Source organism: Nyctibius grandis, chromosome 1, assembly GCF_013368605.1.
Source record: "Nyctibius grandis isolate bNycGra1 chromosome 1, bNycGra1.pri, whole genome shotgun sequence".
In the NCBI taxonomy this organism is placed as follows: domain Eukaryota; kingdom Metazoa; phylum Chordata; class Aves; order Nyctibiiformes; family Nyctibiidae; genus Nyctibius; species Nyctibius grandis.
In genome coordinates this window covers 108,019,960-108,032,966 of record NC_090658.1, presented here as the reverse complement: position 1 = coordinate 108,032,966, position 13,007 = coordinate 108,019,960, and the positions used below count along the sequence as shown (strand labels likewise).

The window sequence follows — 13,007 nt, the reverse complement described above, 5'->3', positions numbered from 1 at the left end:
TTCCTAATGTCCAACCTGAACCTCCCCTGGCGAAGCTTGAGGCTATGTCCTCTTGCCCTATCGCTAGTTGCCTGGGAGAAGAGGCCGACTCCCACTTCACTACAACCTCCCTTCAGGTAGTTGTAAACTGCAATAAGGTCACCTCGGAGCCTCCTCTTCTCCAGGCTAAACAACCCCAGCTCCCTCAGCCGTTCCTCATAGGTAAGACCCTCCAGACCCTCCACCAGCTTGGTCGCCCTCCTCTGGACTCTCTTCAACACCTCAACATCTTTCTTGAAGTGCGGGGCCCAGAACTGAACACAGTACTCAAGATGCGGCCTCACCAGTGCCGAGTACAAAGGGACGATCACTTCCCTAGACCAGCTGGCTACATAATTCTTAATAGAGGCCAGGATGCCATTGGCCTTCTTGGCCACCTGGGCACACTGCTGGCTCATGTTTAGCCATCTGTCGATCAGCACCCCCAGGTCTCTTTCAGCCGGGTCACTTTCTAACCACTCTTCCCCCAGCCTGTAATGCTGCATGGGGTTGTTGTGGCCAAAGTGTAAGACCCGGCACTTGTTCTTGTTGAATCTCATGCCGTTGGTCTCAGCCCAGCTATCCAACCTGTCCAGATCCCTCTGCAGGGCCTTCCTACCCTCCAGCAGAACAATACTCCCACACAGCCTGGTGTCATCTGCAAATTTGCTGAGGGTGCACTCAATCCTTACGTCTAGATCATCTATAAAGATATTGAACAGCACCGGCCCCAGAACTGAGCCCTGGGGAACACCGCTAGTGACCGGCCGCCAGTTGGACTTTGCCCCATTCACCACCACTCTCTGGGCTCGGCCATCCAGCCAGTTTTTAACCCATTGAAGAGTCCACCCATCCAAGCCCTGGGCAGCCAGTTTGTCTAGGAGGATGCTGTGGGAGACAGTGTCGAATGCTTTACTGAAGTCTAGATAGACTACATCCACAGCCCTGCCCTCATCTACTAAGTGGGTCACTTGGTCATAGAAGGAGACCAGGTTGGTCGAGCAGGACCTGCCTTTCATGAATCCATGTTGGCTGGCCCAGATGCCCCGATTGTCCTGCATGTGCCGTGTAATGGCACTCAGGATGATCTGTTCCATAACCTTGCCTGGCACCGAGGTCAGGCTGACAGGCCTATAGTTCCCTGGATCATCCTTCCGGCCCTTCTTGTAGATCGGCGTTACATTTGCTAATTTCCAGTCAGCTGGAACTTCTCCAGTTAACCAGGACTGCCAGTAGATAATAGAGAGTGGTTTGGCAAGTTCATTTGCCAGTTTCTTCATTACTCTGGGGTGAATCCCATCCGGGTCCATAGCCTTGTGGATGTCCAATTGGCACAGCAGGTCACTAACCGTCTCCTCCTGGATTATGGGGCGTTCACATAGCCCCTCGCCCCTAACTTCAGGCTCTGGGGGCTGAATCTCCTGAGGACAAATATCACATCAATCACAATATTTAAACCTGGTATAAAGATATTATCTGACAGATTTTGGGAAAAAGATCCCTGTAGCAACTTTATGGTGAAAAATGTTCTCTTCTAGTATTTTTGAAAGTGATGATAGATCAATGGTATGAACACCTTGTACCTGTTAAATCCCATGCTAAACAAAATAATAATCTCCACTGCCAGAGACTTTCCGAGAAGTGAGAGGGATAATAACAGGATACAAGACACTCTTGTGTAATTAATCCATGAAACATTGTCTACATGGAAAAGCTTAAAGAAAAAGAGTAACTCCGAGAAATAATAAGGACTCTTTTTAAAAGGCAGTATTGTGATAGCCTAATTAGGATGACACCACTCCAGAACAGTTGCTTATCATTTATATTTTCTGCAAATGTAGCTTTAGAATGCCAAAATTAGCCAAGGATGTCCTGCCTATGGTCATCCTAAGCCTATAAGGATATCTAAGGCTACTAAGGCTATCCATAACTATGATGAATCAGTTCTACCAGGTATGCACTGATAAAGGGCACTATCCTAAATTGTAGCACAGTATTTCTACAAATTAACTTAGTGTAAGTACCACATCTTACTACAAAAATCCCTCTTACAAATGCAATGGAAAGCACAGAAAATAAATTCATTTCCAGAGATGGTATAGTGAATTTAATAATAAGCTTTTAAAATTAATTTTCTTATTTGAGCACTAGCACTGAATTCACCATATGGAGCATAATGTTTTACAGCAAGAAAACTTATTCCTCTTTTACTTCTGATAATGATAGAAGATTGTGCTTTATACATGCACTTATAGATCCCTTATTATACATAATTATCTTGTCTATCTAATTATTATTTATTTGTGAAGTTATTTTCCATATGACAATAGATTCAATACAAACCTAGAAAGTTTCTAAGTTGGCAACTGTTACCTTGTATTTGGAATCTAGTTTTAGAATGTTTTTAACCAAATTCATAGTGCTAGAAATGAGGTTTTGTCCATTTTCATAGAACATAAGAAATACTGTTAAAAAGTCACTTAGGGGACAATGAAAGGATATTAAACAGAAGACCACTAATTAATTTAGAAGTACCATTATCTATTTCGTCTGATGTATCTTCATGCAGCAGATTTCATTTGCCCTGAAATTAGTTTCTGAGACAGGCTGAATTTTACAAATAACAAGATACTTTGACAAAGATATATTTTTAAACTGCCAACCATTTTCAATTCAAAAGATGATAGTGTATAATTACATAAGGGGTTCACAATACATTCACTGGATAAAATCTATTTCATACTGGAAATAAGAATATTCTTATATATATTTAAATCTGATTATTACAAATAATTGCTCTTCAAATCTGTTTACTTACCATATCCAACAGGCAATAAAATTTTCCATGTACAATCTAAGTTACTAGGGTAATTTCCAGGAAAACCTGGGCTCAGGATCACACCACCCATGTTTGTCAGCATTCCACCACATTTAGCTATTAAAAATAAAAAGAAAGTAACTGTATCTTTTAATAATATTATTCTTAATATATTCTTAATATTTGGCATATGATTAATTCAAAAACTGAATTTATCACAGTCAAAACATTTCTCATGAAGGAGAAAAAAAATTAAAAATAATTGAGCAGAATGTTTACTTCATGCAATACGTTCACTGTGATTTTACTGCACATGTGTAGTTGCTCATATAGACTGGGTACCCCATTGTCTCAGCTTGCCAATTATGGTTAAAAATACCTGGTGCTACGTTGAGATAGGCTTCATATTCAGAGGAACAAATTTGGAATTAAACTGAATTATGACACTGATCTATGATGCAGTTGCAGATCTACTAGTTAATATAGCTAAAACCACAGGAGTTTAAAAACAAACAAACAAAACCAAAACCCACCACAGTTCATTCTTTAAGAAAGAGGATAGACTAGTTACCTAACAGAAGTATTCTTTGCTTACTATCTGTAGGCTTTTCTTTAGCATATTCATGTATTTGGAGATTGAAAAGCCATATGCATCATTTAGGATGACATAAAGCTAAACCGTATTTATTATTTGTGGAATCATTACTTTAAAGCCTATGAGTCTTCATGCCAGGTGTTACAGTGATGTATGATCTGGTAACAGAATTGTGATACTGTGATACTGTGCATTGTGATAATTGTACTGAAAAAATAAAAATTGGTTAGGCCACACAAGAAATTAAATCAAAATAGGAAAAAAAATCACTAAAAAGCTGAGAAATCTGTCTCAAACTTTTCAAATATCTCTACCTCCCTGCAATGCTATATACATTATTTAGTGAAAAGAACAGATTCTGGTTTGCATTTCTAGAAAAATCGACATTTTAAGGGTTGGAGTCGAGTGAAGGGGTGTCATGTTTTAAGGGTTTATTTGTTTTCTTGGGGTATTTTATCTTCTAGGCCAGCAAAATTCCATGAACTAGAGGGGAAAAAAATCAATGAGCATGCTGTTAGCAAAGAGGAACTACATTTAATACCCAAGGTGAAAAATAAGATTAGCACAAAAAAAAAACACCCAATCCCCCAAATACACCTTTCTGAATAAATTTTCCATTTCTAAGTTTGATTTGAAGGAACTGTATTGCTTTCATATTAATGAGAATGTTTCTGTTTCTGTTTCTGTAGAAGCTGACAATACAAAATAATACATAAGCCCAACTTCACAAGGAATCTTTAAAACCATTTCATGTTAATATAGCTCGATATCATCCCAGTCTTTTAAATTCCTCTTAGTTATGAAGCTAAAATGAACTGCTTTTGCTGTCTGAATATTATAGTTAAAAGCATTCACTGAAGAATGTGTTTCAAAGCTGAAGTGACAGAACATTATGATGGAGCTGTGCTTCTCTCCCCTCTATTCCTGCTTTTTCTTGAAATAAGCATGCCAAAAGACATCAGAATCTTGTATGTTTAATCAAGAAACAATACCGTAGAACAAGACTATTATCTACACAGGGAAAACTCAGATCTGTTGGGTAAGGTCTTTGTGTGCTTAAAAGGGAAATTCTTTTTAGCTTTTCTTTTTAACTCATCATCATTTAACAGCTTTCTCAGATGAAAAGAGCCAGCCTTTTCTGAATCCCTCAACCTCTTTTTCATTCCACCACCCCTGAAGGCTTGGCTTCATTGCTTCTCTCCACTGCAGGCAGACTGCCTGCTTCTTTGAGAAGTCTCCCAGGCTCCCTGCATGATCTGCCTTTTTCTTGAGAAGGTTCTCCAAGCTGACCATGCTGCAAAAGGAATGTGTTAACTTCCTCTCCCTTCTGAAGAGATTCAGCCTGATTCAAAGCAGAGGATTCAGGAGAAGCTAAACAACAGTAAATATCTGTGTTTCCTCCTTTGCCCACTCTCACAATGTTTTTTTAAATAGCATATACACTATATACAAAGAAAAAATTTATTGTAATTTTTCCATATTTCATAGACACAAATGGAAACTCAAAGAAGTTTTGAATGAAAGAGAATTAAGTGAAAGAACAATAGGCAGGACAAAGCCAGGAGTTTCTCCTGACTGGTGTTCAGAACACACTGAAAACAAGCAAGTATCCATACCAATGCAGAGAGGAGATGGATAGTTCCAGCGTCGAACTGTTCCTGGCATACAAGAAATATGAGAACGGCCCTGTTTGGAAAGGGCAAAATATTAGATTACAGATAATCATTATGGGACTTTCCAGGAAATTAGAGCTACAGAGGACCTCCTGGATCATCTTATCTGTGTCTTTTCTTATATTAACCAAATGCATTATGATTACTTTTATGAATTAAACTTTCTTTCAAATACTTCAGGTTTTATGTTCTTATTTTTCTACAGCATAAATGTTCTAAAACACTCTTCCTTTGATAACTTGAAAACCTCTTCACATTTTTGACTAAATATAAGGCTGGTTACATGACAAGCAGCTGACTTCGTGCATTCTTGTGGTCAAATTGTTTCACTCCCTACTTCAATTCCAAGATTCTCATCCACAGTGTGAGCATATCAGTTAATTTTCAGCCTGCAATCTGGAGTGAATCAACCATTGCTCTGAGTGAGTAGTACAGGCACAAAGAGGAATTAGTTCCACCTCTGCTTGCTACAGCTGGTATGGATGTGGACCATGCCAAGACAGTCATACACAATTACCAGCAGGCCTTGAACTCTCACATGGCCTCACGGCATGACCCACTGCATACATGCAACATCTTGGCAGACAGCTATAAAATCACAAGTGCCTCTTTATTTAGCTGTCATGTCTAATTTACTCTGCCTATTTTTAAGAAACATTACAAAACCCAAGCAGAATCATGTGATAGCTGGAAGTTAAGAATGGCATGGCTGTAACCTGCAAAGCTTCAGAGTGGCTGCCCAGGACCAACTGCAAAATGCTCCCAACTTTGCTTGCACTAATAACAGTTCAAGCTGAAAACTTAACAGTGCAAACAAAAGTCTTTTTTTTTATCAATTCTGTTCTCTGAGGAACCCAGGTTATGCATTCTGCTGTTGGAATGTGAAAGCGGAATAAACTGGCAGGAGGGAAAGTGTCTGATATAAAGACTGAGACATGGGACTGAGAGCAAGGTTTGGTTCCTGTTTTAATCATTTGAATATACAAACTTGGGCAAGTCACTTAACATCTCTTGTTTATTTTTATCAAGTGTATTAAGAGTCTAATACTTAGTAAGGTAGCACATTTTATCAATATAATATGAAGACTTATTTAAATATTATTTGTCCATAGCAATCAAATTCTCATAAAAATAAGAAAAATAATAAATAAACTACAGTAAAGGAAAATCCATTTGAGGAAATTATTTCCACATCATTTGGTATGTTTACAAAAAAAGAAACTATACACACTACCTTGAATAAAATTAATATAAAATTGTATGGAATTTTATGGAATAAAACTACTTTAATTGATCATTTAGTTAAGTATATTTAGACAATCAGCTTCGGAAAGACAAACTGAAGCATTTCCAAAAAATGGCTTGGAAGGAAAAAAAAATCATGTTTCATTAAAATTATAAAAAATTAAATTAGTCTTTTTCTTATAAAAATACTACAAATAGATAAAAATTCAATAAAATACATTTTTTTAAAGCAACCATTTTATTTTAAATGAAAAATGTGCATTCACTTATTGTGTCATCTTAGTTCCTTGCAAAATGGATGAGGTTTTGAATAATTCACTTAATGCTGTAGTCCCTATTTTATTTTATTCTCTCTTCCTAGTCTTCTATGATTGCATGTCTCTGATGTGAGTCAGGGGGACTCATAATTTAACTACCACAGTCACGAAAAAAAGTAAAATAGTCTATAAATGATCTTTTGAAAAATAAAATGAAATTATTCCTCTGGCTTCAAGCTTCTTCCCAACAAGAGCACACTCTGATTTCAGTCTTTTAAAGTCCCCTCCTGGGGGGAGACACTTAATCCTACAGCTAGCAATTACCTTTCTTATGCATCTCCAGGTAGCAGTTTGAGCTCTATGACTTTTCTGGTAAGTCTCAATTATAAACTAATCCACACCTTATTGTTATTGCTAGCTGTGAATACGTTCTCTAAAGACTGAGGGTAAATTCACAGCTAGAGTGGAAAAAAAAAAAGACCCGATGTGCACAGTTATGCTGATCTATACTTGTTGAATAGCAAGCGTACTGTGCCTCGTAGAATCTTATTTTCATTATTATTTCTTTATAATTTGGAGCCATTTTAACTTGTCCTGTCTGAGCAACATACTCTATATACATGTGTATGCACTTTCTTACAGCAGAGTCCATACAGCATAGAAATACCCACTAATATTTTGAAAAGATACAAACTCTTTTCTACTGAATTTGGGTATTGAAGGTCGTCTGCTTTACACTTTAGCCAAGGTCACAAAACTAGTTTTTATATAAGTCAGATTCCACATTTAGGATTAAATTTGTATATGTATGGAAATAGAGGTAGGAAGTACAGTTAAAGAACAATATGCTATGAAATTTTAAGAAAGTATTTAATTATAGAATCCCTATAAGTATAAAAACAAAAATGCAGTTACTTATATTCAAGGACTACAGAGAAGACCTGCATACAGACATAAGACATTGTGTGGGTTTGTAATAGTGATATACACAGTGTACTAAAGTTTAGCTTTAACACAGTTCAGTTTCTTATGTGCAGATCTCTTCCTCAAAAATACATGATTCTTTTATACTAATGCTGCATTTATGAGCTCACATTTCCGATTTTTTTCTAAGTAAAAACAGATCCAAAACATCAAGTCAGGGCCAACCGTGTATCTTCAAAAGGTTTCCTGTACTCATTCCAAGTACTTCTGAAGTATTCATATTCTACTGTTATCACTCCACCTCAATATTTCATCAGTACTATATTAAGTACGGACAGAAAATTCAATGATACTGTATCTTGAGGGTTTATCTGTTTCTAATCCATGTCATAATAATGGAATCATCCCCTTTTTTCATATGCAAAATTCAGACATTTCATAGTTGAAAAAGTAGGGAGAGAAGAACATTCAATATGATGGGCAATACAAGTAGGAGTCACCCCACCAAACCTAAGCAGTTTAGACATCCATGTTAACTTTTTGATATCCTAATCAGTGAAGAAAGAAGATACTTTCAGAGTAAGGTACCTGTCCTAACACAAAATCTTAGTATGACTCAGCCCTTGGAGGTGTGTGGCTTTTTATGTCTAGTGTAACAGAGAGCATAAATAGGAGATTCAGATTAGATAGCTGGCTTTTACATGGAATAAATTAGATTAGATGCTATTCCATCTCCAGAGGAAACAACTAGTATAGGGTAAGTTTTTCACCTTTTTCTATGAGATCACTGCTATAGGCTTACCCAACAATCAGACGTTTGCCTGTATATATTTCAGTCTCAATGGTTTAGAAACAGTGGCCTGTATCACAGCAATGAGGTGCTAAGCACCTATTGGCAATTACAAGAACAGCAATTATATGACAGCCCTACCAGCATCACTATCAGATCCTGATCCTTTCACTATAGGGTAGAACTGAATAAAAATAATTTAAAAAATCTACACGCTTTTCTACAAATATTCAAAATAGTAATCTTTCTCAAAGAAGCAAAAAAGACATTACTTTTGTTTTAATCCAAGAACTCTTCAAATACGATTATATATATTGTTGTGTAACCAAGTTTATTATAGGCTGACTTCCAGAGAGATTCTGCATTGAAATAGGATGTCCTGAGTCTAGGGATTAATAATAATAAATTTTGCTCAATGCATACAAAAAAGGACTATAAGAACACATAAGCTATATCTGTACTAGTGGAAGTGCTTGGGCTTGTTTTCTAGCCTTGAAGCCAAATGCACATTCTTTTGTATATGTACCTTCTTAACTTTTTCTTCTGATTTCACCTCCAAAACAGTGTCACAATGCAAACTACCTATAAGGAATAGTCTCTGGCTTGTGATACTTCACCTAGGCCAAAACCATGCTAGCACTCCATTCTAACAAATAAATAGCACTGAAGATCAAACTTCAGTTTCCATACCTTTGCCTTGGCTATAGCAATATAGAAGCATCTGTAGAGCATGGCATTTCATCATATATTTAGTTTAATGCTACTTTGAAATAGAAAAGCGGTTAATGGTTCATTAGCATTCTTTAGACGGAAGTCAGAATCTATTTGTGATTCAAGCTTAATGACAGCCAGTCCTTTTGAAGGGACCATATAATAAAAATATCATGTCAGATCTTGTATGTCTCATTTTCTTACTGACTTTACTGCTACCTACAAAGGCCACTGGAAAGGAAAGGTGAAATAGGGAAAATAAAGTTAATAAAGTCCAAAAGTTAAAGGTTTTAAACCAGTACGTATTTGCTAAATAATATTAAATTTTCCTTTGCTAAAAAGAGAAAAACTTAAGTAGTTTACATACGAACAATATGAGGATTGCTTGTAAGCAATCCGCAAACCATTAAATGGCAGCGAGTGCTCAGGATGGGTAGAGTAGGCTTTATTGTGCACAAGTCTTGAATCTTTTCTAATTAGTAGGTTACATGTACGAGACAGTCTTTTTTGCTATGGATATGGGATGCTTCTGATACAGGCCATTTCAAGTCATGCTATGAACGTAAAGAGCATGGATTAGGTTAAAGACTTGACCCTATACCTGTAATACATGACTGAAAAGGTAAGTGTATTGATGATTACCTAGAGAGACTTTTCAAATGCAAGTGTTCCCACAGCCAGCCAAGAACTAAGATGTTCAGTCTGAATCCTGTCTGAATTTTGGGAGAATTGTAAGGAATACTGAGACCAAAGAATAAGCCTATATATGCTGAGGGAGCACTGAATTGGCAAACATCAGGTGGGGTGCCATGACTTTATCCTTCTCTGGAGCAGAAGTTGTGAAGCTTTGCTTTCTCTCATATAGTGGTATGCTTTTACATCGTCTTGAGTGGGACCTATTACCACCCAAAAGATTCTGAACTCAGATGTTTTCAATGTATCGCACCAGTGGTGGAATATATGTAAATGAATTAGACGAACTAATGAGGAAAGAAAAAAGCTTTCAGTCTTAGATTTATGTAGTGCTGTGACATTTACAAACAGCAGCTCAATAACATGCCTACATGGGAAACTAAACTAGTGTGTGAACAGTGAACATCCCCAATCTGTGAAATAATTTGTAATATTTCTTTCCTTTAAAGATTTTTAAGAGTAGATTTAACATGAATAAAATTTGCTTTAGAAATTAAATTCTACAATTTCTAAGTAGAATACAAAATCCCATTAAATATTTCTACCACTGTGGTTAAAATTTCACCTAGAGGAACCACTTCCAAAAATGGAAAAACATAGTACAGTTTCAATAAGCATAGTACTAAAACCATTTTCTTGAGAAAACTTTTTAACCATGTTATTTCCTTGTCCATTTTGGTGGTTTTTACTGCTCCATGGTATGTTTATCTAAAACAAGACTTGCCAGCCCAGACTTACTGTGGGCCAGACATGCTACACATTCATAGCTTTATAATGTGGGAGTACTCACATAGGCTCTCCTTAAATCACCTCTATGGACACATTAAAGACTCTTAATTAAAATAGTTTTTGGCTGTGTCTATTGCCATTTTTTTACAATTATTCCACAGCATATAATTTGAGGAAAAAAGAAAGAAAGAAATACCTGTAATGTATATCCTGGCTCACACTGAAATGACAAAACATCATTCACCATATATCTATCTCCTGATTTGATCCCATTGCTCGGAATTACTGGTTCTGGACAGGCAGCAAGGCCTACAGCTGAGGAAAGTAAACACAAAGAATGAAAAAACATAAATAAGTGGACAACAGCTCTTCATTGATATTCTCTGCTCTAATGAATTCTTTCCACAGCACTAGTTTTTTTTAAGGGAACATAAATTAAAAAAATATTTCCATATTAAACTCAAATTTTGTTTAAAACACAGAAATTTTAAGAACTGCCCTGCAGAGTACAAATGGTATGACTGAAACACAATGATTATATACTGTGACTGTACTAATTAATATGTCATGTTGCTATCACATACTATGCCATTTTATTGTCTTCAACCAGTATGGTAATTCTAGTATATTAAACAGTTTTTTTTTTTCCTTTTTTTTTCCCTTGTCCTTGTGAAGGAAATGGAGAAGGAATACACTTTATGCATATTCTCTCTTTTCAACAATAGATGAGCAGAACTACTGAGGTTAGGTTATACAGCAGCTAAATGCCAAGTGTGTTCATTATATTTAGACAACTCCATTGACTATAAAGAAGTTCAGACGTCTGAAATTTAGTACTCTTAACCCAAAACTAAATCTTTGCATAGATGTGACAGGACAGACTATTCTTAACTTTTAAAACGGGTGTTAGCAAACAGAAGATTAATTTTACAAAGACTCTCCATGATTAGTAACTTCTCAAATGTCTTCACCTAAATTTGGCAACCTGAAGTACTAGCTTTCGCTGTTTGCCAAATGCATATCCCTTCTCCTTTTTCCCTTGTGTGCTTATCTAAGGAGCTTGTTAGTCAGTACAACTGAAAATTAAATACCATCTCTGCTATCTAACCTAAAATGCTCCAAATGAACAAGACAGTTGAGACACTGCTGATTAGGTTCAATAATTCCATGCTTTTAAGATATTCTTTGCAAACAGGAGGACCAGCAGAATTAGTTTGTCGGTTTATGATCTGATGACAGAATCTCATTCCCCTTATAAAACTAAAAGCTTTCTTTGAAGTAAAGAATCAATTTAAAATGTATAATCTTAATTCTGAAGTAATTTATTAATTAAAGTTACTTCAGAAACATAAATATGTAACTGCTATATTTTATTAAAATATGATGTGTAGAAGCCAGAACAGAATGGAAATTATTTTCACAATGTGTGAGAACAGATCTTCAGAATTTATTAGCACAAAATTCTGTAAAAATCAGAAAAAATAATACTTTCCTGAATGTGATACTGTGTGTCCTTCAGTTCACTTGTGTGAAAAAATAACTGACTAAATGCTACAACTCTCACTGTCGTCTTATGAAATCTAACCCTAAATTACATGATATTTGGCTTTACTCTGACATTTTAGAGTCTGTTGTTCCAGATGGTTCATCATGAAACATTATCTGATATTATTCACTGAGACCCTAGTCTGTCTACAGAAATACAATTTTCTTTCAGATAATACTGTTTACTCATTTTGATACAGACAGGGTTTTAACTTAATGCCCTAAACCTGTATGTATCTGCTTTTCATCACTCAAATATAAATACCTTTTGTGTTTCCTACTTCACTCACTTCCAGTCAGTTTTTTCGCAGCTCAAGGTTTAGTTGAAGTAAATACGTTTTTCCTAATGAAGCCCAGAGAAGTTTGAAATAGCTTCTATACTTTCACCTGAAATTGTGATTGCCGAGCCAATTTTTTTTTAATTCCTGGAAATATGTTCCATAATCCTGTACATTATGTCTATGTCCTGTGACCTTGAGTCTTAGTACATTTTACTTTTTTCAGGAGTGAACAGTTGTAATTGCAAGTCATAGTAATGCTGAGTGACAGATATCAAGGTATGAAGTGGAGTCTTCATAACAACTGATGCAAGAGTTATTAAACTAAATGTTTTCTAATTAGCACATAAAGAATTATTTAATAGTTGCAAGCTACAGAATCTCCCTGAAGTAGTTTCTTTGTGTACTGGAATGTATAATTTAGGAAAATATCTAAACATACTTTAAAGATTTTCAGCAATTTCTACCACAGAATTTACAAATGTTGGTGTCCTACTGTGGGAATCTGTTCCGTGTCCCCTTTTTTTTTTCTTCCTTTTGGCATTGTCTCAGAAACCGTATGCCACATGCTCAGACGCCATCTTGTGGAGGCCCGGCCGACTTGACCTTGGCGACGTTGTATGACGCAATAAGTTAGGCGCCGACTTGACCGGGGTGTCTCCGCCCTCCACACCCTCCCCCCTGCCCCCCGCCTCCGGAGACACATCCGGTGACAGCCTGGCAATGGGCAT

The 13,007-nt window shown here is 36.4% G+C and overlaps 1 protein-coding gene across 1 annotated transcript in view; it reads right to left on the bottom strand.

Moving 5' to 3' along the window:
- The window catches only part of CSMD1 (CUB and Sushi multiple domains 1), a 1,320,281-nt gene that overhangs the window by 151,860 nt on the left and 1,155,414 nt on the right, over positions 1-13,007 (bottom strand). The window contains 3 exon segments of the mRNA XM_068415956.1: positions 2,837-2,953; positions 5,048-5,117; positions 10,650-10,768. Coding sequence (XP_068272057.1) covers positions 2,837-2,953; positions 5,048-5,117; positions 10,650-10,768 — 306 coding nt within the window.